General features: G+C 36.4%; 1 protein-coding gene across 2 annotated transcripts in view; it reads left to right on the plus strand.

Moving 5' to 3' along the window:
- The window catches only part of Itga1 (integrin subunit alpha 1), a 144,244-nt gene that overhangs the window by 47,681 nt on the left and 75,203 nt on the right, over positions 1-21,360 (plus strand). For both annotated transcript variants that reach the window (XM_042690569.1, XM_042690570.1), the window contains exon 2: positions 11,338-11,458. In XM_042690569.1, coding sequence (XP_042546503.1) covers positions 11,338-11,458 — 121 coding nt within the window. The remainder of the gene's footprint in view (positions 1-11,337; positions 11,459-21,360) is intronic.

A 21,360-nucleotide genomic window follows, 5' to 3' on the forward strand; every position in this document is an offset into this window, starting at 1 on the left:
TGGGTTTCATTGCTGAATTGGTTCACCTTTTGCCCCAAAATTTCTGCGCTTCTCTTCCCCCTCCTCAAATTAGATAAACTTAAAAATAAGACAAAGAGTACAGAAATAAAAAACAGTGACAGAAGGGAGTTTATCAAAGAAAAAAGGAAAGAGGAAAAGAAAAAAGAACCACAAATAGTTTAATAGAAGACCTCTTCCTTCCATTTCTTGGAGTTCGTGTTGATAAGCATCATTTTATATGATCTTATGCATATAGCTATTGAGTTCTTGCCATCCTCTCCTAAGAAAACCCTTCTTGGTTCTCATTGTGTGAATGTTTACATTGCTGTTTAATTAATCATGTCCAGGTGTAATTATTTGTCTTTTACTGTCCATTGGTTTGCTTTCTAGGCAAACCAATTTATAGCCACATTCTAGTTATTACAAATGAGAGGAACCCTGCAGCGCAGCCTATGTTTCTTTGTGTCTGGCTTATTTCACTTAGTATAATTTTTCCCGTCTTTCCATTTCCTTACGATTAGGGCAATGCCATTCTTTCTCATGGAAGCATAGAATTCTATTGTATATAATCTACTCTTGTTTAGATTTCCACCAGTCTGTTTTCATTTTGCCTTCCTGTGGCTCATCCTTTTCCTGACTATGCCTTTTCAGACTTCAGCTGCTTTTCCTTCCCTTGCTATCAAATCTAAACATACAAATATGAGCCACATTTTGTCTCCTTTTGGACTTCATTCTCCTCCTTTTCCAAGGTCAGAGGTAGGGTGTACCTTGAATTTATATATATATATATATACATATATATATATATATATATATACAAGTGCTTAGTAATTAGTGCTTAATTCTGAGCATCAGAATGCTTCCTTTTAAGGAATATTGGCTGACATTCTTGAAGATACTGACTGTAACATCTGTATTTACTTCCACTTCAAGACCTCTAGTGAACTAATGGAAAGAATGTAAAAGATGATGCTACCAGATAGGAATAGAGTTCGGATCCAAGGATGTTACTGCTCAACTAATGTTTTTAAGTGCGAAAAAAATGATCATGGTCTTAGCAACAAGCATCACTAAGGAAACAAAGTTTAGAGTTATCTCAAAACAGAAAAGAAAGCATCATAAAGTTATCTCTTTCCTCTAGAAAGAAAACAAGCATTCTAATGACCCTTGCCTTCTGAAATATTTCAACATTCCAGGCTATTGAGACTTTGCTTCATTTCCCATAAACAGACCCCAGAGTCCTTTAAATACTTTCTGATTTATTTCCCAAATGTTTCCAGGTGAACAACAAATCATACTCATTTGGCTTATGTTATTTCCTCTTGATACTCCGGACAACTTTGAAGTTGAGCAGAAGTACCAAAAAGATTTTGAATGAAGAAAATGTTTGGTAGTCAATGATATAATGGAAAATTGCTATAATAAGCAGCTAGGATGGAAGAAAAATCATACAGAGTCATATTAGACTAAGTGTCAGTGTGTATTAAGGGAGAGTATTGAGCCACGCAGACAAAAAATAGCCTGGTTGCTGAGTGCCAGTGGCTCATGCCTGTAATCCTAGCTACTCAGGAGGCTGAGATCTTAGGATCACGGTTCAAAGCTAGCCCTGGCAGGAAAGTCTGTGAGACTCTTATCTCCAATAAACCACCAGAAAATGGGAAGTAGCTCTGTGACTCAAGTGGTAGAGAGCTAGCCTTGAGCTGAAGAGCTGAGGGACAACGCCCAAGCCCAGAGTTTAAGCCCCATGACCGACAAAAAAAAAAGCCACCTGGTTGAGGGTATAAATGAATCAATAATGATACTTCTTAGTATTTGGAATATGAAATTCCTAATTAAAAGTTGTTTCCTGATAGATGTGCATTTGGGTTCTTATACATTGTCAGAGATTGTACCAGACTTTATTATGTTAGTTAGATTCAAGGAATTAAAGTTAATTTATTAGTGCTAATAATGACAATCCAAGCATTAAGCCAGTGTTTAGATAAGTGTACTATTAATAATTTTTAAAAGTCTAATAATAAATAAAGTAAAATGCATACTATTAATAAATAAAAATAGCCCTTTATTGGCAGGTTTGTTTTTATTAACTTACATAGGATTTTTCTCAATGAAACGTGTAAGCCATCAACATTGCTGGTTCTGTCCATATTTTTATTAATAAGCATGACAGGTAGTTTTGTGACAGCAAAGGTTGAAGAAAGGAGACTCCATTTCCTGATTTCCATAAACAAACAATGGAACAGTTTTGAAGCTGTGCCTTCCATTAACCTACTCACTTGGACATATGTATGTATGACTTGCAAAACCTACACCCAAGTCACACAAAAAAACATGAGGAAGAGAATCAATAATGGAATCTCTTCGCTTCTGGAACTTGAAATTACCAGTCAAGGCTTCTAAGTGAATTAAAAATAATTGCAGTTTGTGTTTATTACCTCTTTCCTGTTCTGACCTTCAGAAGTACCCATGGTTCATAGTAATAAAAGTAACTATACTATATATCACTGAGAAAAGATTATATGTAAATTAATAAAAATCAATTGGAGGCATTTCAGCAACAAGGGTTATTCGAGTTCTTCTATATCTTGAGACTGCATTTTTCCTATTTCTGAATAAACACTTGGCTAGGATGCCACCATGCTTTGTTTTGAAGTATAGTGTGCGTTTCCATATGCAGCGCTCATGCTGTGCAGTGCAGAAATAATGAGTTCAGCACTGAGGATGCCAAGGCAGCTGCAGAACAGAGTCCTACGCTCGTGTTGTGTGCATAAACACATGAGTTGTGCTTCCACAGTGGGACGCAGGGACTCCTGAGGTTCGGCAGCTTTTATATTCCCTAAAACACAGACCCTGAAGACAACGCTGACAGGGTGGAGGGAGGTGGGTTCTGAGGCTGATGAAGAATGTCTGACAAGAGTGAGGACAGTGTGAATGGCACTGGCAAAGCAGAAATCATGTGCAGTGGGAGTTAATAAAAATTATTGAAACAAACCTTTCAGGAAAGGGCCATTTTTATTTATTAATGGTATACATTTTACTTATTTTATTTACTAATAGACTTTTAAAGATTATTAATAATACACTTAATTAAACACTGGTTTAATGCTTGGATTGTCATTATTAGCACTAATAAATTAACTTTAATTCCTTGATTCTAACTAACATAATAAAGTCTGGTACAATCTCTGACAATGTATAAGAACCCAAACGCACATCTATCAGGAAACAGCTGTTCATCTTATAATTTTATCTGTAGATACTATGAGGAAAAATAATCACTGTGGAAGAAAAAAAAACTCAGGTAGAAAAATTTTCAAGGGGGATTTTTTTAAACAAAGGATGATTAGTAAACATTCTGATGGAATTTAATATTATACATGTGCACATAGGAAAGGGGACAGCTCTAGCCAGGATGGCTGCTATACCAACAATCCTTATTTTTCTATCTATTCCAACTTGTTCCACTGAACAAGCTTGTGTGAAACACTTACTATGTGCCAAGAATTTTGCTTCCATGCTCCCTTCCCATCAAACTGCAAATGCATGCATGTATACACACTCACTTTGAAGCTTAAACACAGTTACAACTGGAGACACAATAGGACTCTCAAAGTAAAGCCAAAACTGTTCATTCCCTACAACAAGCTGAAGTTACAAAGTAGCTTCACAGGATGAACTGAAAATGTTTATTTCACTTGGCTTTCCTGGCCTTGCCCAAGGAGGCAAATATCATGCTGACATATTACATCATTTCTGATGAAAGCACTCTGAATGGAGGTATTTATTGAGCCAGATTTCTCTTTTATGTCACTGTAAAGGGAAATGTCAGTTGTCTCTGTAGGAAACACTGAAACAGATATATTATTTCTTGCAGCAAATATGGATTTCCTATATTTGAAGTTATGGTGTCTTATGTTTATTCTATTCTGTTTGGTCTTGGCTCTATTATGGCATTATTTCCTTTATTTCCTATACCTCTACCACTGAAGCATTTTGAGTTCTCTTTCTCAAGATTTAAAGCTATAAAAAACAGTCATATCAGATTTTAAATCTGAGTTATATAGTACTATAATATTTTTGGTCAAATCCAGTTATACTTTCAGCCAAATTTATCTTTTTTAGTAACCATTCATATAAAAATTGAGGTCCATTTACTTAATCTGTTAAGAATAAACTAATTAGTACTTAAGACCCACATATAACATAGACCCTGCTATAATAAAGGTGTTTTGTTATCTATTGCAAGGTAGGGAAAAGAGCTTTCAACTATTATTGACTTATTATTAAGTTATTTTTCTTAAGCTGGTCATGATGGTGCACACCTGTAATCCTAGCCACTCAGGAGGCAAAAATTAGGAAGACTGAAGCTCAAGGGAAGTCCAATCAAAAAGGAGATCCCATCTCATCAAATAAATTGGACATAAAGTTACATATCTGTAATCTCAACTAAACAGGAAGCATAGGTAGGAAGATCATGGTCCAAGGCCAACCTGAACAAAAGCACAAAATCCTACAGAAAAATAACTAAAGGCAATAAGGGATGGAAGAGGTGTGGCTCAAATATTAGATCCTGATTTCAAACCTCAACTATATATATATATATATATATATATATATGTATATATAATGTATATATACATATATACGCACTATGTATACTATTTATACATATATGCATACTATATATACTATATAGCATATATATACTATATGTATACTCTCTCTCTATATATATGTATGTAATATATATATATATATATATATATAAATATGTATGCTGACACTTGAGCCAGCATGAACACCAGAAAGAGTGAGCGAGGAGACACCTGTGCTCAAGCATGGGAAATGAAGGGGCTCTGCCGCTGCACATCACAGCTGTGCTCTCAGATTCTCAGGTGGCTCAGCTGTGGGTTAAGTAGTGTAGTCTGAATAGGACACTAAAAAGGGTCACTGCACACTTACCTCGGCCTTGAAATAGATTTGCGATTCTTGCAACAAGCCACACAGAGCAAAACATCACAGGAGTGAAAGAAGTCTGTACTGGTTACTGGATCAGATACAAAGTGAGCTGAAAATCCAAGGGATATAAGTACAAAATCCAAGGGATCTAAGTACAAAAGTGGGTGTTATATGCAGTCCTCTTCCCTGACGAACTTCTCTACTTGGAAGGCTTAACATTTATGTCTTTAATTTTTTTATACGCTTCATTATAGCCATGTTTAGAAATAGGAAATTTTGTACTGATAAACCACATCTGTGTCACATCTGTATCAGTTTCTAAGATTACATACTCATCAGAATAAGATAAACATCCTCTTCTCAACTACAAGATGGTGAATTAACTCTGGGTTTTACCTATGGATTGCATTAAATCATTCATTAATAGTTCCTATTTTTTAATGAATGATTTGTATTTGTACCAGCATCCTGCATAGCATAGGTGAGCTCATTTTAGACAGGATGAACAGAGGCTCATGAAGGTAAGAACACCTCTGGCACCTTATTTTGTATTTTTATTTTGCCAGTCCTGGGACTTGAAATCTGAGCCCAGACATTGTCACTGAGCTTCTTTTTGCTCAAGGCTAGCACTCTACCACTTGCCACAGCACCAGTTCTGGTTTTTTCTGGTGGTTAGTTGGAGATAAGAGTCTCATGGTCTTTCCTGCCCAGGCTGGCTTCGCACTGTGATCCTCAGGGTCTCAATCTCCTGAGTAGCTAGGCTTATAGGCATGAGCCACCAGCTCCTCTGGTATTTTCTAACAAGGCTGCAAGCTCTTTGGGAGCCAGAACATCATTGCATTGTGACTATACTTCCATAGTATAGTACATGTCAGGGGTAAAAAATCAGATTATATTTGTAGACTTGGCTGGTTCACATTATCTCCCAAGATCACTTTCTTTTTGTACTATCAAGACATTTATTCTAAATGCATTCACTCACTATACAAAATGCAGTTATTGTCACTTTCACTTAATCTTGTATCTTTCATTTGTTGAATCAAACATAATGATAATTATTTGATTTTTTTGTAGGAAGTTATTAAAGAAGGCAATGGCATTTTAGTATTTCTCCTTTGTCACCATTTTTTTATTTGACTCTCTCTGGCTAGAGGCTCAGAATTTGTAATTCTTCCCCTATCAGAATTAACAGCTGCTAGGGGTTTTTAGGGGGTTAGATTGGGGTGGTTTATTACTTTTGTTATTAATCTGACCAACTGAATAGTGCTTCCATTACAGAAAGTCAATGACTTGACCTCAGAACTCCTTCTGTCATTAATGCAATCTGGCCTTAGACAAACACCCAACCTCTCTGAGCTTTTTTTTTATTAAGACCTGTGTGTGCATGCACACACACATACACACACAGCACAGATACAACTGCTGTTCTGCTTAATCTCTGCAGGCTACTGAAAAACTCAGTACTATTATTACCTGACCATTTTTAATAAAATTTTTACTATCTATAAGTAGTTGTATAAAGGAGGTGCCATTTAATAAAATAAAAGCAAAATGAATATAATGCCTTTTGATCAATGTCAACCCCTTCAACATTCTCACCTCCCTTTGGCCCACTCTTTCCCTCACTTTTCTTAATTTTATGGAATATACAGTAAATTTATGACTGCATTCTTTCCTTTTCCTCCCTTCATTCTCCCTCTCCCTTTGGTATAATCCTGTCTTGCATGTACCCATTTCCTTGATTTTGTTGGGTTTTGAATAGTCTTTCTAGAAAATTATACCATTTAAGCTTTCCATAGAGTCTATTATACTTGAGTAAATTGATTTATAATCACTTGCATACCACCCAATGTATTTACTTATAGATTTATAGTCACATTCTATCTACCACAGGTGAGGGAAACCCTGCAACCTTTGTTTCTCTAGGTCTGGCTTACTTTTCTTACAATATTTTTTTTCCAAATCTTTCCATTTCCTTATGAATGATACAATATCATTCTTTTTAATGGGTGAATAAAATTTCACTGTGTATATCTAACACATTTTCTTGATCCATTCATCAAATGAGCTGATTCCATGTCTTGGCTATGGTGAATAGTGCTGCAATAAACATGGTTGTACTAGTAGCTTTACTTGAACTTTGTTTTCTGTTGGATAGATGCCCAGGAGTGGAATTGTTGAGTCATAGGGTGGTTCTATGCTTATCCTTTTGAGAAACCTTCATACTGCTTTCCAGAGCAGTTAAACAAGTTTACATTCCCACTAACAGTATTGAGTTCTTTTTTTGTCCACAAAGCAGAAAATACTCCAGAGTATATATTACATCTCTGTTTCTCTCATTTGGTTGTCTTATACATACATTTCATCCTGGTGAAATCACTCACACAAAATGACTTATTTTGCAGCAGGTACCTCTCAACATCAAAGATCTCATTTTATTTTTCTATTTTTGACTAATATATGTGGCATATGTGACTATTTTGAAATGGAACAAGCATTTTTAAGTCTTTACCATCTAAATGTATGCTTCAACTGAAGTCTCTCAAGCTTGATCTGATATCTGTAACCATAATTCTCTCCTTAAGCAACTTTTCTCTCCTTTTCAACATGCTTTTCAGTCCATTGTTAGTGAAGATCATCTTCCTCCTCAGATTTGCCTCTGAGGAGATTGAATGACATAACCTAATTCTAATTCATTAAATGGGCCTTCCTTCTAACACCATTTCTGTGTTACCTTTTATTAGCTCTTTCCAGTTTTAGAGCCAGGATATATAAATGCTGAATCAATGGAAATGATGATTAATGCTTTGTATTGTGGAATCCTGTTCTTGGTCTTTCTAAGCTCCTCTCTTCTAATCACATAATGGAATTTAATTCTAGGGTATAAGCAAGTTTAATGGGGTAAAACATATGAGGAATGACAAAAAGTATATGATTTAGTTATTAATAAGAGAATGTGTCTCTCTTGCTGGTACACGTAAAATGAATATTTTCTTTTGACATAGAAGATGATAGTCTAGGCTTTATTCCTCGTTATTTTGTCAATCTTTTTTTTATGTTACTCCTTAAGCCATTCCCATTAGCTTTGTTTTATAATTTTGGGTTTTTTTTGTTTTTTTTTTTTACTTTTTTGCTTTGGTTGAGAGTAAGCATGATTTTGCTTTTCTTCTGGTACATAAAGTTCCAAGGAAATAGTATAACAGAATGCACATTGAACCAAAAGTTATGAGAAGCTGCTTTTACAGTTTACTCATTCCTTTAAATCAAAAGAACAAGATGTGAACTATTTCTTAAATGTCATCTCTTTGTGCTTCTTGGTGCCTCAGAAAACATGAAAGAAACTGATTTACAATTACTTAGGGCAAATTGCCTGTAGAATTCTAAGGACAGGAAATTTTAAAATAAAGCAACACACCCCAGACATTCCATACAATATGTAAAATAAATAGGCCTAAAAAGGAACTCAAAAGTTTTTAGTCTGATGTGGAAGGGGTATGAAGAATTGCCATTAACAGAGCAGTTACTAAAGATGATGTAAGATGATGTGCTGGAAACATCAATCCAGACAGTAAAATTGACCTCAACAAAAGAAAGTTATTTGATCCCTTATGTCTGAAGTCTGGTGAGTACTTTATTATTATTATTATTATTCTCTTTTTTTGGTGCTGGTCCTAGGGCTTAAACTTAGGGCCTGGGCTCTGTCCCTTTCTATGCTCTAGGCCAGCACTCTACCACTGAGCACAGAACCATTTCTGGCTTTTTCTGAGGAATCAAACCCAAGGCTTCATGCATACTAGGCAAGCACTCTACCACTAAGCCACATTCCCAGCCCTGGTGAGTACTTTTAAATGAGGTAAATTCCACATCCTGCATGGATCCTGTGCATATTACAGACCCATGCTCCTCAGATCCTCTGAGCATCTCACTGGGCTAGAGATGCTGACATGGGAAGTTTCAGTAGGACCTGAGTTTTCAGAAGCCCCTGGTCTCCAGGCCATAGTTGGTGCCCAGCCTCCTTTTGGTTGTCAGTTTTGTTCTGGTTCTTATCATTGAACAACTGTTTTTTAGATAGAGACCAATTCTAGAACAGTTTGGAATTATCTGGAGATATTATCGATCTTCAAAATCCTTATAATGTTACTGGCATCACGCGTGGGTGAGAGCCAAGGATATTGCTAACCATTCAACCAGAGATAGCCCTTCATGGCAGAGAACCTTCTGACCCAAAATGGTAGTAGTGCCAAAGTTGAGAAATCCTACTGTACAAAGTACTGTTTTGTGCATTTCTCACTCAAAAAGAGTCCATTGAAATTATTCAAAAGTTAGTAAATAATACCCATGCATAAAGAGTAAGAGAATGTTCTATTTAGATTAGAGAATGTGGCATGTTTAAAAGTATCTTTGAATGTCTGAAAGACTATTAAATAGGAGATGGTACCCAGCTGTTCTTTACCACCCATAATGGAAATGTCCTTAAAAAAAACCCATCCATCCATCCTTTCTTTTACTTTGGTCACGCCAGCAAGGCAGATCTCTTCATAATCTTGTAACTGTATTTGTCTTGTCTTCTGTCTTGCTACATACAGAGATCTTTCCAAGTTCTGTGTACACATTCTCTTCATGCTGTCAAACCTCATCTTTCTCTGTTTTGAAAAAATCTAACTAGAAAAGTCTTCCTTAGCTAAGATGGAAACGTGGTCTGTTGGTCCTCATCCACAGCTGGCACACTCCCTCATCAGCATGTGGTCTTCCAGACTGTAAATGTGTTACTGCCCATCAGTGTCAGGAACTGGGCTACATTTTGATAAGGGATAAAATGATGAATAAGATAGTCTCTGCTTTTAAAATTTTTCTGACCTAGGAAAACAATACCCTATGGATAGCTACACTACAAATAGTACTTGATAGTTATCTTTATAAAAAAATTTCTCACAAAATGAAAGATTTCAGTAATTAGATGATTTCTAAACAGGGGAGATTAAGGAAAGCTTTATAAATCAATCAACACAATGTAATTGATATTTTCTTGTTTGTTTCCTTGAAGAATACATTTTCTCTAAATTAAACTACAAACATGTATCCAGTAAGACTTATTTTTATACCAAATACTGACTACTATACCAAAACTTGAAGATTATGAATGAAAATAATCTGAAATTATACTATATTTGGGGAAAAATACAGAAAGGGCCAAGAGAATAAAATAAATAACAAATAATATTATATTATATCATAAATATATAATAATATGAAATAATATAATATAAATAATAAAATCTACTTCAATTCTACACAACCAGGAAATAACATTTTTCAGAATCTGTGTGGCTGGTTTTGACAAAGGAGACTGACATTAATCACTTCTGAATAAGATGTGCTATAATTTTATAAAAATGCTCTTTAGGAAAAAATTGTTATACTTAAGAGGTAGCATTTTGGAACTTCGACAGTACACTTTAAAAATCAGGACAAAATGAAGAATTTGGCACCATCTATCTGAGGATTTGAGTCCTCATATCATAACACCTTAAAGTGAGAATCTCATTTACAAAAGGGTTTCTACTAGCTGTACTGCAATGAAGCCTTTAGCTCTCCTTGAGTCTATAGATTGTGACAAGCACTGGGCAAACTTCCAGATGCATCATCTACTTTGATCTCAGAAGCAACCTGCATGGTGATCACTATCTTCCACATTATAAAGGGGCTTCAATGTCTTAGTAAAAACTTCCACCCCTGCGTGATCAGGGAAGGAAGGAGAATATAACTCATGTAGACACAGGAAGCCATGTAGGTAGAGAAGGCCAGTTTGCCTTGCTCTTTAAAAAGAGCAAAGGAGGGGTAACAATGTATGACAAGAAATGTACTCATTATCTTATTCATGTAACTATATCCCCTATGTACAGCATCTTTACAATAAAAAAAGAAAGGAACAAGGAAAAAGATTTTCCCCATTGTGCCCTAAAAGCAACTACTTGCATCCTTTGTAGTTAAAACAAGAAAATGAAGCTGTTTATAATTTCGGATGGCCATGATTTACTGAAAGGGTAACTGCTAGGAAACTTGTAATTCTATTAGTCATGAGTTTCTGTGACTTTCCCACACCATCTTGAGGTTTTTACTTCTGGAAATTGTACAGACATCAAATTGCTGAGGGGTTTCATGTCACTATTAGCACTTTTTTTTTTTTTTTAGAAATCAACAACACAGTTAATGTCAGGAGTTTTAAGATGCCCATCCTTTGAGTTTCAGTGCCCTTATTTTTAATAAAATCAGTTTTCAGTTGTATTCTCAAGAATGCCTTAATTCAAAATGCCATAATTCAAAGCATGGTGGGATCTTAATATACTTTGTGTAACTGGCTTTTGTTTCTCCTTCAAGTTGTTCTAGGCGTCTGTGAATCATTCAATGTTGATGTGAAGAATTCAATGAGTTTCAAGGGCTCAGTGGAGGACATGTTTGGATATACAGTTCAACAATATGAAAATGAAGAAGGAAAATGGTAAGCCATTGGGTTTTATTGCTGGTTTGATATTTTACAAAGTAAATGGAAATATTATGTGGCTACAGATTGATTTTTATGAATGAAACTTTGACAGGATGAATCATATTTGCTAGAAAATGCAGTCTAGTCATTTGCTAATAGAAATTGACCTAAAGTTAAAAAAAAAAGAAAAGGAAAAAAAGCTTTTCTGGGATTTACAGGAAGTAGTTAATAATTCCATTGAAGCCTGGATTGGCCTTAATGAAGGTTCTTATCCAAAATAGTCACTATTCAGTAATTGTTTTATTTTGGCAAGAGTTTGTAAAATGTTATTATTTTAGGGTTGCTTCAATACTTGGCTAAAATTTGACAGGAAGGACTTGGAGGCAGACAAAATAGTTCCTTGAAGGCACTCCTTGAAGGAGTTAGTATCTCTTCAATAATTAGAAGGATTTTTTTTGGGGGGGGGACTTTTTTGATCTACTAAATTTGATCTAATGTTTATAATGGCTTTCTTAATTTCTGTGATACAGTTATAAACCTGCTAATATTTGGTTAAATTCATTAGGCAGATTTTTTAAGGAATCTGAAAATTTAAATTAAAATAGTAAATAGACCTTTGATGTTGCATTTAACCTATAGTAAATATGCCTTTCTAAAGTTGGATAGCATAAAGCAAAATAAGCAGCAGTTAGTTAAACCTTACCTCAGTTTAATAACATAAACTAAGAAAAGCCATTTTCTGGGTTGGGAAGGTGGCTCAATGGTAAAGTGCATGCATGAAGTCCTGGGTTTGATTTCTGAGTACCACATAAACAGAAGAAAAGCCAGAAAGGGTGCTGTGGCTCAAGTGGTAGAGTGCTAGCCTTGAGCAAAAGCAGCTCAGGGACAGTGCCCAGGCCCTTAGTTCAAGCCCCAGGACCAGCAAAAAAAAACCAAACAAACAAAAACAAAACAAAAAAAAAAAACTAAAAAACTATTTTCTCGTTGGTTAAAATACTAAAGAAAGAGACAAAGAAAGAGATAGGCACTTAAATGTACCAGATAACAGGGACCTATCAGCCTAGTAAGCATAATTTCATGAATTATATAATATTTTATGTTTTAGACGGTTATTTGATAATAATCCCTTAAAGACTATCAAAAGGAAGGATTTGAATGCTTACATTTTTGAGTATGAATATTGAATGCTAGGTTTATACTAGAATTTATGTGAAAAAAAAATCTCACCTCTCTCCATTTATCCTTTACCACTTCCCTTCATTGATAGTCTAGTTTTTCATGAAAGTCATTCTTGTAAACAGTAGACACCAATGGGAATTACACCTGCCATACACAGAGATCTGCTTATGGGGAATACTGCATGGATTTCTTGCTGGGCTTTGCTTTGTCATTGTTGAAACACATCACATGCTCTTTTCAAAAAGTTTAATGCATGGGCTTGGATGGTGGCTCAGTGGTAGAGTGCTTGCCTTGCATGCATGAGGCCCTGAGTTTAATTCCTCAGTACCACATAAGCAAAAATAGCCGGAAGTGGCTCTGTGGCTCAAATGGTAGAGCGCTCGCCTTGAGCTGAAGAGCTGAGGGACAGCTCCCATGCCCAGAATTCAGGCCCCATGACCAACAAAAAAAAAAGCTTAATATATTAATACATCTAAGCATTCACTTCCACCAATTACATATACATATATATATATAAACTTCAATGAGAAATATAGTAAATAGCAAGCTTTAGATCTAAACCACCTACTTCAATGTCTTTTTTAAATAATCAAATGTTGACAATGAAATTTCATTTTCTTTTATCATTATATTTTTAGTATAACACCTCTACACAATTTCTCCTGCTTATGTCCTCTCTCTCTCTGATCTTAGTAAAGCACTTGATTATCTGAATGGAACTTAGTAGCGCAGAAGCTTCATATTTCCTCCCAGCAACTATAGTGCAAACATTTGATCTCTTCAGTCTCTGTCTAATTTTTGTTCCCAGTCTCATGTGAGATTTCCACCCTCAGACTTCTCCAGTGCTTTTCTCTCAAGACACAGAAGGCCAAGGAATGAGAAGTGAGAATTCAGCTCCTAGGGAGGCTTTGATGTCATGATATATTTCCTCCCCAAATCATGTTATCTTTACAGAGGTGAAGGGATAGATGATGGGTGGGTAGGTGGGGAAAAGACAAGTATTAGGAAATGAAAATAAGATAGTGAAAAGTGGTTCTGATGGTGTGTCTGAATGAAGCCATAATGTATTAAACCCTTTGGAATTCTATACACATTTGTGAGACAGTATCTTTTTATTATCTTTGAATAGATTTGCAAAGGAGTTGCCACTTCACAGAACAGTTTATCTAACCTTTGGCAACAAGCAGTATATATACTCAATATTGGCTAAGTAAGTGAATCTAGTTGAATACTTTGTTATTATCAGTAAAAAGTATTTAAATAATTAAATATTAAATAGTTTAAAATTATTAAAAAGATACTTTCCTGGAGAAAGGCCATTACTTAGAATTAAAAATAGGTCTCAAGTTTTTTTTTTTTTTTCTTTTTGCTTATGTGGTGCTGAGGAATCGAACCCAGGGCCTCAGGCATGCAAAGCAAGCGCTTTTAACCACTGAGCCACCTTCCCAGCCCTGGTCTCAAGTTTTTTAATACCTCTTCCCACCCCAATTTAAGATCTTTTCATTTATTAGGACTAATTTTTTAAAGGCAGTGTTGATAATCATTCTGATAATAGTTGTTTGTACAAGATTTCACATATTCATATGTATGTGAGGGTTTGTGAGCATATTCAATGTATATGATGTCAGCCATCTAGTTTCATTTGGATGTTGCATATCTACAATGATTTTGTGGACAAGATGTGAAAAATCAGGCCAATCTAATGGATGTAACCAACTGAATTATAAAGTAAGTGGACTTTAGTAGCTAAATTTCCAAGCCTTTTGAGAATGACTTGATACAAGCCTAACCTAAAGACACCCAGGCACTGGTGATGTAAAATAAATTGTAAAGAGGTGTTTGGATATCTTGTAATTGTTTATACAACCAGATTAAACACAGACTTACATTGAGACACACACTACGGAATAACTGACGTACTTTGGGAAACATGGAGTTGGTTATTTAATTTTCTTTAAGGGTGAACATCTTCATAAATCATATTTACTGCTATGTTTTAGAAGTTTATCCAAGGTAGTTTTTAAATATCAGCCTGACACATCTTACCTCATGGCTGTAGTATGTCTAAGGAAGGAGCAACCGTTGGCCCATTACAAGTTTTGTCTCTGTGTTTAAAAAAAAAAAATTGCTTTACTTCTTTTGGAAGAATTCAAACAAGGAATACCAAAGCTATCCTTATCCCTTTTCCCTTCCAGGAGTTTATTGTGAAATGTAATTTACTTTTTTTTTTTCTCAGAAACCACACATTTTCTTAGTAGCAGCACACTTCCTACTTCTGATTAAGATCAGCCTTTGTTCATTTATGGTTAGCATGAGCTGTAGCATCCAAGTAATAGCAAAGTGGTTCAGAAGAATTCAGAGCATAATTGGTTTAATAATTTTGCTTTGAAGAGAAGAAACTTAAATGTCCTCAGCATGGCATAGAGTCTTCCAGATTTCCAGACTCAGGGTAGTCATCAGCATGGCAAAGTCATGGGAATGTCAGGCAAATGGGGAAATGTAAGATGTGGTTGGGGACTTTCCACTTCTTGTTGGCCCTTCTCCTTTTGTGTCTGATTTTAACTGCTGTCATGCAGCCTTCTTTAGGGCTTCAGTGGGCTTGTCCTCTCAAGCTAGCTTTTCAGGTTGTAGAGCCCACCATACGTAATCCACCTAATGTACATCCACATATGTTTTCCTCATGTCTTTCCCCTGGAGCAACCTGGGTTCTGCCACACAAGGGGACCCATGGCTCATTGACTGATGTCCTGTTTCCAACACCTGTGTCTTTTAAATAAAACAACTTCAAGTTTAAGGAACTAAGACTTAAGAAACTGTGTCTTATAGATTTTTAATATAATGTTGATTTTAATGTCTCGTTAAATTGGAATTACTCTTTGTAAATTAAGCTTTCAGTTCATAATTTGGGTTCACCCCATTTTTACCTTTCTGCCTTTTGTGACCAAAATCACTTCAGCTAATGGGAACCAGCAGGGACCAGAGAGTAGTTACTGTTCTAGTTTCATTCTCTAAGATGACCGAACACCTACTCTATTTATTTTTGGAAAAAATTGACTGATGGGGTGTGTGGCACTCTGAGAGTGACTTTGGTTGGCTCTTTTATTAGATGTCAAGAACAAGTTAAGTAAAAAGCATATTATTAAAATCATTAGATATGAAAGACCTTTTTTTCCCAGGAAGCTATCTGGTAAAGCGAAAATAGCATGATATGAAGTAAGGACATCAGAAATCAGTAGCTATTCAAATAAATAAAATAATGGTCATAATAACTACTTTGAGGTGCTGATAGTACTGGGGTTTGAACTCAGTGCCTTGTGCTTACTAGACAAGCAGCTGAGCCACACCTCCTGCGCTATACTCCCCCCCAACCTATGACCTCCCACATTGCTGGGACCACAAGAATGTACTACCACACCTAGATTAATTGTTCAGCTAGGGTCTCACGAACTTTTTGCTTGGGTTGGCCTTGAACTGTGCTTCTTCTTTAAGGCCTCCCATGTAGCTAGGATTGCAGGCCTGGGTTACCACACCCAAAGTCAAGAATGTCTATTATGAATTGCAAAAAAACCCAGCTTAATCTATTTTATTTTACTTTGAACTTCTCATGGAGAAAAGATATTTCTCTCACTTTAGAGACTTCAATGATCTCTTGAGTTCATCAGGTATTTCTCTAGAGATCAATAATGATAATCCACATTATTCTTTAATTCCCTTAAACTACCGACAAATAGTTGCAAAATGCCCAAATATTTCTGTTAGAAATAAAATGTAATAAAGCCAACCTGAAGCAAGTTTTAAGGTACGATCACTCCTAATTCATAAAGCAGTATGTCTCATGGTTTCACACTGACACTGTAGGTTTCAGTGGATATTATTGTCATTGTCTCCATTTTCTAGACAGGAAACTAGGATTCAGAGAGTGAATTGCCACAGGTTTTATATAACAATCGTGTGACAGACCAGGACATGGAGAAACTGGTCTTCTGACTTGCAGCCAATTCTTTTCTTCCAACAATAAGGATTCTTTAGAACCTCAAGCTAGGGAAATGCTTTCTATATCAGCCAAAGGCATGTATGACATTCTGGGCAGGCAAAATATCCAACCACTAAAAAAAAAGCAAAGAAAAACTTCACAATTCAGACTTTCTTGCTGGTATAAAATTTTCAGATCAGCTTTATTCAGCATCATGGACTATTTGACACACTCATTTATTCATTCAAAGAGTATTTACAAAATACTGTGTTTTGTATTTGGAATGTTATTTACTATCTGCTATCTAGTCTCTATGAGTGAATAACAATGAAAAAAAACAAAATCCTGCTGTTCATGGAGCTTTTATTTCCCTGGGGAAGAAAGAACACACAATAAATGATAAGCTTTAAAAACAGGTAGGTTATATCATAGGACAGACTGATCACTTCGGTATGGAAAAAGTAGAGCAAGATAATGAGATTGGGAATAGTGGAGATTTCTGAAATTCCATAAACCCTCTGCTGATGCTTTTCTTGGATCTAGTTATTTTTATGCAGCTTGGGAAAGAGTGAAGCTTCCTCAGGATTAAAGTAGTAAGATACATGTAATTTGAAGAGCCACATACTTGCTGTCAGAGTAAAGAGAGCCTAGAAAAATAAACAAAATTGTTTTGTATCCAGATAATCCATTTCTACTCTTGGTCCCAACCCCCAGACTTCCTGTCTTAATCCCCAGTACCACACTCTACCACTTCCTTAACTCTCATGCCTCAGTCTTTGTTTATCTCAGAATACGGAGTAGGCCATGGTTCTACTTGCCATCTGAGGGCAGCTTCCAATTATCTCCGTTTTCTAGATGCTTTCTATCATCCTAGAGATGAACCGCAATCCCAACCCCCCTGCCCCAGTGTGTATGGAAGCTTTATGTTGTGTTCTGCTCATCTTTACTTCGTCATACTCTGGTTTTCGCCCTTACTCTTCTGTGTCCTCACATTCTCTAGGCTGTCCACAATCTCCCTTGCATTTTGCCTTATCATTCACAGTCACTCTATTACTACCGTGGTGTTCAGGAATTTGTCAGTGGCCCTCTACACACTTATATTTATTCTATTCCGGCAATGAAATCTCAGAATTGGAAGGGATTTGCAAGGTCTTTTAGTTTTTATTTAAACAAATACAGATTTGAGCTTCATAGACCAGATATGACCCACCTCCTCCTGGCCTCAATAGCATGTGTCAATTTACATGACTCAGCCCATGACCAGAACCATAGTGTCTCTCTCCTAAATCAGACTAAATGATACCATTTCAAAGATGAAATAAGAGACATGCAAAGAGAGAGAATCTACAATGCTAAAATGTTATCTCTCCTTCCTGTTTCCTTCTTGTTGCTGTATAACATCTATCAATATGCATAAAATGTACATATATATCAGCTATAAGTCATAACACTGATTTACAGTTCCTCAGGGTTATGAGATTTGTAGTCTTCCCCTGTTGCCTGGGAAACAATGATTTTAGTCATCTGGTACGGACTGGATGGGTCAAAATGGCTTATCTCACATGCCAGACAGTTCGTGGGAATCCACAAGCAAAGCTTCTGATCTCTGTGTGGCCTCTCATCCTCTCTTAGGCTACACTAGTCCTCACAGCATGGTGTTTTCAGATGTCCAAAAAAGGTAAAATGGAATCCACAAGTCCTTTCAATTCCCATCCTCAGAAGTCAGAATGTCATTTGTACTGCGTTCAGTTTATTAAACCAAATCCCAGATTCAACAGGGGTAAACTAGAGTTCTCTTTTCCCAAAGCAATGAAGGACACAAAGTCATGTTACAAAGATGTACAGAATTCCTTATCATCAATAACACTTGCCGACCTCTTGACTGGGTTACCTGGAGCCCTGTCTGGAGGATGGAGACCTTCTTTTTTTTTTATTGTGAAAATACTGTACAGAGGGGTTACAGTTACATGGGCAAGATAATGAGTACATTTCTTTCTTTCTTTCTTTCTTTCTTTCTTTCTTTCTTTCTTTCTTTCTTTCTTTCTTTCTTTCTTTCTTTCTTTCTTTCTTTCTTTCTTTCTTTCTTTCTAGTATCCAGAAAGGGAAAAAGTTTTTTTTTTTTTATTGTGAAGATACTGTACAGAGGGGTTATAATTACATGGGCTAGATAATGATTACATTTCTTATCAAGCAATGTAGCTTCCTCCTTTTTTTTATTGTGAAAATACTGTACAGAGGGGTTACAATTACATGGGCAAGATAGTGAGTACATTTCTTATCAAGCATTGTAGCCTCCTCCTTTGTTTCCCCTTCCCATCCCTTCCTCCCTCCACTTCCCCCCAACCCTCCCCCAACCCTCCCCCCCCCAAAGTTGTAAAGTTCGTTTTCGACAGAACGACTTGTACATCTCATTGTTGCAATGGGTCCACCTGTAGAGACCTTCTTTAAGGTGGCTCAGTGGTAGAGCGCTTGCCTTGCATGCATGAGGCCCTGGGTTCGATTCCTCAGCACCACATAAACAGAAAAAATAGCGGGAAATAGGCTGTGGCTCAAGTGGTAGAGAGCTAGCCTTGAGCTGAAGAGCTGATGGACAGCACCCAGGCCCAGAGTTCAGGCCCCACGACCCGACCCCCCCCCCCCCAAAAAAAATAAAAGAGTATGAGACCTTCTTTATTTTAAAAACAAACCTGTTATTCTGGATCCACACACACCCTACCTGCCTGCCATGGGACTCATCTCTCTCCTGCAGCTACAGCATTTTTCTTGTCATTCCTAATTTTTGAAGCATCATTTAACCATAGAGGTTTCTTTGATAATAAGTTTAAGCTTTCTTCACTCATTAGCTTGCTATTCTCCTGGGGAGGGGAGACATAAATCTACATTTATTAGCATAGCCAAGGACTTGAAGTCAGCTGCAAATTCATGGGGCCATTTTTACCTCCATTTTTCCCCCTTATCAGTCATAGGGCTTTAACTCAGGGCCTGGGCGCTGTCCTTGAGCCTCTTTGTGCTCAAGGCTAGTGCTCTACAACTTGAGCCACAACACCACTTCCATTTTTGAGTGATTATTTGGAGCTAAGAGTCTCATGGGGACTTCCTTGCCTGGGCCGGCTGCGATCCTCAGATCTCAGCCTCCTGAGTAGTAGGATTATAGACATGAGCCACCTGCTCCTGGCTTTCTCCTACAGTTTGATTCTCCTTTCTTCTCTGCCTTCTATGACACCCTTATTTCTGATTCTGTTTTCCAGCCCCTCTCTTTGATCACTTCTCACATCTAATTTTCTTCTTCTTTGCAAGTTTCTTCCTTCCCCTATTTTTCCCACATGTCATCTTTCAGCTTTCTTCTTACTCTGTTTTCTTTCAACATGGTAATGTTTACTGTTAGGGTCCCAGCCAAGCTCCAATCATGCTCACACATGTTCTCCTTGCTTTCTAAGATGTTCCCTAACAAGACTGACCTCAGTTTTCTACAAATATAACCCCTTACTTATTGCCCTTGCTTCCTCTCCTCTTAACATTTTCAGCATAGTCACTTCAAAAAAAGCATGTCTCTACCAAAGGCTTTGACTCAAATATGCTTTGGGGAAATTCCAAACTTAGCATATAACGCAAATGTTTATGGAACCAGTGTTTCTTTCCTCCCTTTGTACTTAAGTCATAGTCTCATCTGGATTGTTTAGTAATTGTTACCTTCTCCCTCTAACTGATTTTGTTCTCTTGAAATTTATACATGTCATTGCAGGCAAGTAAGCTTTATAATTAATGACCATGGCACATTCCTTTAGAAAAGCTTCAGCAGAAACCAGGTATGATGACACATGGCTTTAATCACAATGCTTCTGAGACTGAGGCAAAAGTATTGTGGTTTAAAAATGGTCTTGGCTACATAAAAATTTTCAGACCAGCCAGAGTGGACTAAATATTAAGACCTTGTTTCAATTTTTTAAAAATAATACAAGTTCAAGGCTGGGAAGATGGCTCAGTGGTAGAGCGCTTGCCTTGCATGCCTGAGGCCCTGAGTTCGATTCCTCAGCACCACATAAGCAAAAAGAAAAAAGCCGGAAGTGGCGTTGTGGCTCAAGTGGTAGAGCGCTAGCCTTGAGCTGAAGAGCTGAGGGACAGCGCCCAGGCCCAGAGTTCAGGCCCCACGACTGGACCCAAAAAAAAAAAAAAAAAAAAAAAAAAAGAATTCTGAAAAAAAAAAATAATACAAGTTCAGTCCTGGTAAAAAGTTTGTGAGTTTCCATCTCATCAAAGAAACTGCAGTTTCTCCTCTCATTCAATATTGTGCTAGAATTCCTAGCCAAAGCAATAAGGGAAGAGAAAGAAATTAAAGGGATACAAGTAGGAATAGAAGAAGTGAAACTATTTGTAGCTGATATGATTCTATATTTAAAAGATCCTAATGACTCACCTAAAATCTCATATGTATGTTAAACACTTTTGGCAAAATATCGGAATAACAAATCAATGTAGAAAGAGAATAGGCTCACTTATATTCTCTAAATTGTTTTTAAGTATAAAGCCGGTTTATCCGGTCATTTATATAAAAGTGGAAATATTAGAAAAACTTGTCATAATCACAACATAGTTACATTCTGGTGCATTCTTTTTCAATCAATATGTTACTTAGATGTTAATTGTTTAATAATCTGAAATGAAGTTACAACAATAATAACTAAAATTTAGATTGGCCTAGTATGCACCAAATAATTTTCTAAGCATTTTACATACATTAACCCACTTAATTTTCATGATGACCCAA

This window comes from Dipodomys spectabilis, unplaced genomic scaffold (assembly GCF_019054845.1).
Source record: "Dipodomys spectabilis isolate Male_0828 unplaced genomic scaffold, ASM1905484v1 ptg000138l, whole genome shotgun sequence".
NCBI classification, from domain to species: Eukaryota; Metazoa; Chordata; class Mammalia; order Rodentia; family Heteromyidae; genus Dipodomys; species Dipodomys spectabilis.